Source organism: Acyrthosiphon pisum, chromosome A1 (assembly GCF_005508785.2).
Source record: "Acyrthosiphon pisum isolate AL4f chromosome A1, pea_aphid_22Mar2018_4r6ur, whole genome shotgun sequence".
NCBI lineage: Eukaryota > Metazoa > Arthropoda > Insecta > Hemiptera > Aphididae > Acyrthosiphon > Acyrthosiphon pisum.
The window spans coordinates 38,695,570-38,700,815 of record NC_042494.1 but is presented as its reverse complement, the minus strand read 5'-3'; the positions used below and the strand labels follow the sequence as shown (position 1 = coordinate 38,700,815).

At 29.1% G+C, this 5,246-nt stretch overlaps 1 protein-coding gene across 1 annotated transcript in view; it reads right to left on the bottom strand.

Moving 5' to 3' along the window:
- Nucleotides 1–1,238: 1,238 nt before the first annotated feature.
- The window catches only part of LOC100164034 (bestrophin-1-like), a 19,824-nt gene continuing 15,816 nt past the window's right edge, over nucleotides 1,239–5,246 (bottom strand). Inside the window, exons 9-10 of the mRNA XM_029486216.1 lie at nucleotides 1,574–1,716; nucleotides 1,239–1,479 (exon numbers count right to left, since the gene is read on the bottom strand). Coding sequence (XP_029342076.1) covers nucleotides 1,432–1,479; nucleotides 1,574–1,716 — 191 coding nt within the window. The 3' untranslated portion in view covers nucleotides 1,239–1,431. The remainder of the gene's footprint in view (nucleotides 1,480–1,573; nucleotides 1,717–5,246) is intronic.

Sequence of the window (5,246 nt, the reverse complement as noted above, 5' to 3'; positions counted from 1 at the left end):
GTCATCACCTTTTAGGACAGTAAAAGTACTTCGATTTTCTTCAACAGTATCTTTTCTGATAGGAAAGTGAATCTAGTTGGTACTTTGGCGGGTTAAAAATAAAAAAATGTTCCACTAATTTTCAAAATCGCCGTGAAAAACAAAAGAAAAAAAGGTGTGTAAGTGAATGTCGCTCTGCTGTGCAGTAGGTTACAAGTGGGTAACTGTATAATGGATGGTATTAAATTTGAATTCAATGATATAATATCACTGTATAAGAAAAACGATTCTGAGCGGAGACGGTTTGTCAGTCTAGGTATTAGACATACCTATTATAGGTATACTTATTTATAGACTATAAATAAGTATACCCTAGTATGACCTATAATAGGTATTAATAATAAATTCCAAATTAATCATATCACAATATCCATCAGGTAACGCGTTATACATAACAACAAAACGTGGTACTAAACTACTATCATAGATATATAATAGTATACTTTAGAAGTTTCAAATACCCACGAATAAAATTATACAATCACAACAAAACAACTAAAATAGTTATTCCATGTTTTTTAATATGCAGTAATTTTGTCCAAATTTGAGCTTAAAATGACTATAAAAATAAACTGTGCTTATGTATTTTTTGGTAATAGAATTAACAACTTACGTAGAAACTTGTCTTAAATTTTCAATCCTTAGATATAAAAGTTGAACATTTTATAGATTTTTAACTACGAAATAATTATTCAGTTTTAAATTTGATAAATTTTGTCAAAATTCGATCTTTAAATGCTTATAAAAAAAATTGTGCCTATGTATTTTTAATATTTTTCAACTGCTATTGTAATAATATATCAGGTGAATTGTATTAATTTTTTACACTGTTGGTCCAACAGATAAAACTTTATTGATATTTATAGAAAAAAAAAACTAAAAAAATTGAAAACTGATAATGTCCGTAAACAGCTCAAAAAGAGTAAAATTATTTTCAAAATGTTATCGTATAAAGAAAATGCTAATATAAACATTCAGGGAAATTTTCAAGTATCTACAGTCTTTTTAATCGTGACTATATGGATTATTAATTTTTTTCATCTACCTTTGAAACAATATAGGTACTAGGAGCCTTCTATTAAATTTTCAAGCTTTTTTAACCAACAAATAAATTGGTATTGTGTAAATAATTCAATTAAACAATCTGTTATTTGTTACCAGTATATCAACACTATATTAAGTAATTTAGGGTACAAGGAAAATACATTAGGACATTTTTATAATTCTACCTAATTAGTAATTAAATTGCAGTCTCTTACAAGTTGCTTATAGACGAAACAACTAAGAAAAATTCCATTAGAATTTATAATTATATTAAACATTACCTAATTCAATTCTTATATTATTATTAATACAGAGAGATTGCGCTGTGTTATAATACCTATATATTAGTTATATTTGATGCTCTTGGTCACTCTCATCATCACTACAACTACTGACCTGTGAACAATAAACATAATAGGTTTTCAGGTTATTTCAAATATTTTTATACATAGGTATTCATTAGAATAATATAATATATTAATTGACCCACTACCGAATATGGCGTAGACTTTGAGACATATTGGGTTTGAGTTGATGTGCTCGGTAATAGTTGCGAACGACTGTAATCCGTCAATGAAATTAGTGATTCCCCAAAATAATTTGCACGTTGTTCTTGGTTGATTTTTTCTTTACCTGATATAATATTATAATAAATTAATATAAAAAATGTATAAGAGTAGTGCGCAAATACTTATAATTTTGGATACAAGGAGGGGGAATGTATATCAATTTCAATTAGCTATACTATCTACATAATGACAGTGTTACACCTAAAGCCTTAGCGTTTTTACAATTTAAAAAGTAGGTATAAAAATAAAAATTTTTAATAAAAGATACTTTCTTCACATTCGACGACCCACCAACTAATAATTATGCAATATCTTTCTCCCTGGAAAAAATGATCTTGTACAGCCGCTTTCTTAGACATATCACAAGCTTTTGACAGAGTATGGTACGATGAACTACATGAACTAAAAACATTTCTTCCTTCATCCTTTTATCTTCTAATCAAATCATATCTAACTAAACATACCTTCCAAATACGATACGGGTCTGACACGGCAAGTATTGGCAGTATAAGTGCTGGGGTCCCTCAGGGCGGAATTTTATCCCCCATTCTTTGTAATATATTCGCCGCAGATCAACCAATCACACTAAATACATCAGTAGCAGACTATGCAGACGACAAGGTAATCATCTCTATGAATGACAATCAACTCATAGCCTCTGAAAACCTTCAAACTCACCTAGATCTTATGGAGAATTGGTATACCAAATGGAGATTTAAATTAAATCATAGCAAGTCTGTCCACACCACCTTTACATTTAGACCAGCTCCTTCCCCTGAGGTAACTCTATACGGTGTTCCAACACCATTCTCTCCTACAGTTAAGTACCTTGGTCTTATACTAGATACAATACTAACATGGGCCCACCATATTAGAGCAAAAAGACTATCAGTGAACAACCGTTTTCGTATCCTCAAACCACTAATCTCTAATAAACACTCCTCCCCTAATATCAAACTTCTCATCTACAAAACATTACTGAAACCAATCTGGATATACGGCATACAGCTATGGGGAAGTGCAAAAAAGACAAATTTAAATAAAATTCAATCCTTTCAAAATATTGCGTTAAGAAAATTAATAAATGCTTCCCATACATATCAAATCATACACTCCACACAGACATGGAATTTAAAACAATCAATGAAGAAGCTAAAAACTTTTATAAAATATTTCACAACCGTCTTTCCTCCCATTCAAATCCTTTAATTAAAAACCTTTCCTCCCTCACAATCCCTGGTAGCCCTCCTAGACGCTTAAAACGTAAATGGTGCAGAGACCTTTTGCATATTTAAATCTAGAAAAAAAATAAGAATGTCTAAATAAATTCTTATTTCAAAACTGAAAAATCAATATTAAAGTGTCATCATTGGGTGGCTTCTTTACTCACTTTATTTTTATTTTTTGTGTATACTGTTATCTGTCTCTATATACTTATTATGTCATGCGATATAGATTGTATATCTCGAATTAAAATAAAATAAAATAAAAGATACTTATAAAAGGCTAACGAAGATAAAAGAACACGTAACGTCAATTTATTTAGATGTGTTCCGGGGATAGATAAAGCTTTAAAATTGTACGCTGTACGCACCTATATTATATACAATATAGCAATTATTATTACTAACGTGGCAAAACGATATATTCGATATTTTGCAATATAATTTAAATATAATTTAAACAATATTATATTTCTAACGTCTATATAATATGCAATAGGTAGTATTGGTCAGCTAACCCGTATTGGTCGTAAGCTGCACGAATTAAGATATACTCGTGATATATCTTAATTCGTGGTCGTAAGTCTACACCATGGACTCTTATTCATTTGCATATTTTTTCTGATTAGTATAAGTACACAATACATTTTAGTGAAAGAATTTGTGCGGAAAGAATCATGTTTTTTTATAGGTGATAGGCCCCTCAAAAAGTGTAAAGCCCTGACCATTTCACAACGTTTGTGATCCCATACTCAAAGTTTTTAGTGTATATTTTTGTATATTTTGACATTTTTGGGTTTAAGGACATATTTTTGATTATCAAAGCATGTTTTAATTTTTTAGTGCACATTTTGATAGTTTATCGAAAAATCAGCACTTTGGTAAATATTTTTCATGAATGAAGATCAACAATTAGATTAAACATTTAAATGAAGAATGAGATCTGTATTGGCTGTTTTACTGGTTTTTTATAACCTACATATAAGTAGGTGCCTATATTGCAAATTGATCAAGCTGTATACCTAAAAGTAGGTACCTACAATAAATTATTAAAATTAATAAAAATATTTATTGTGTAATTTTATTTTTAGCTTATATATATTTTTACTAATGCACACATATAAGAAAGTTTAAAATTTTACTATATTTTTAATTTTTATATGCAAAGAAGTGCTATTTAAATGCATACCTATTTTATGATTTTTAGTGCATAAATTATAATAGTCCTTGCTCTATAGTAGTAACTTTAGGTACCTATACCTACTTACCTGTTTTTTATTTATCATACATATCATTATTATAGGTAAGTACTAATATGCCAGCTACCTATGTACTTATACCGGGCATGGACCAGTTGCGCCTAAAACAATATTTGTACTTTAGGGTCGCGACACACTACAGCGGTTTTGACGCGCGTTTTTCCATCATAGGTCAGTATACCAATTGCGCCGCTTAAATTTTAGATCAGTACGCCAATTGCGCTACTTATATTTTAGGTTCCTTATTTTTACATGGACATATGTAAGTTCCTAAACAGCGGAAAAAGTTACATATGTATATACTCAATTAAATATAGCTAACTAATATACATTTAAATATACTCAATTTAAAGCAAACCGTATACGAAATTACGGGAAATACGATAAGCTACAAGCTGATAATAGTACCTATCCCGACTCGACGTAGGGAGAAATATAAAATATCTAATAAATACCCACCTATTTATCTGCCTAATTGGTACGTCCACACCAGGGACTGGAACCTTATGGATTTTTTTCGGTTCGGTTCTTAAAATAAATAAATGATTGGTTCCGGTTTCGGTTCCGGTTAATTCCGGTTCTTAAATATGCATTTTTTCAAATATTACTTATTGCTTTTTAGGTAGATTTTTTATTCAGAGTCATAACTTGGCCCAGTTTTGTAAAAGATACGTTTAAATTGCATTTTAATAAAGATACAAAACACAAATACACACATTCAAAAAGTATTTAAGAACAAATACAAACACTTGGCATGAATTTAAATATAAATTAAAATATAATGTGTCAATGTGTGAGTGTGATAATGTAAGACAGAGTTATAAAGAACTATATAAATATTATTATTCGTAGGTATTTTGTAAACATTCGTAGAAAAACTCATACAAATTATTATTCGATTATTTTTGTTATATTACAAATAACATATGCAACCCGTATGTGTGTAAATAAATCATTGTTATTATTAATGATTGTCGGTCGTAATTAATACATAATACAATACGATTATTTCGAATTAAAAATTAAAAATACCTACCATATATTATGTACAAACAAAAATATTTCTATGAAAAATAATTATTTGATTACAACAAAATCCCATTTAAATAAAA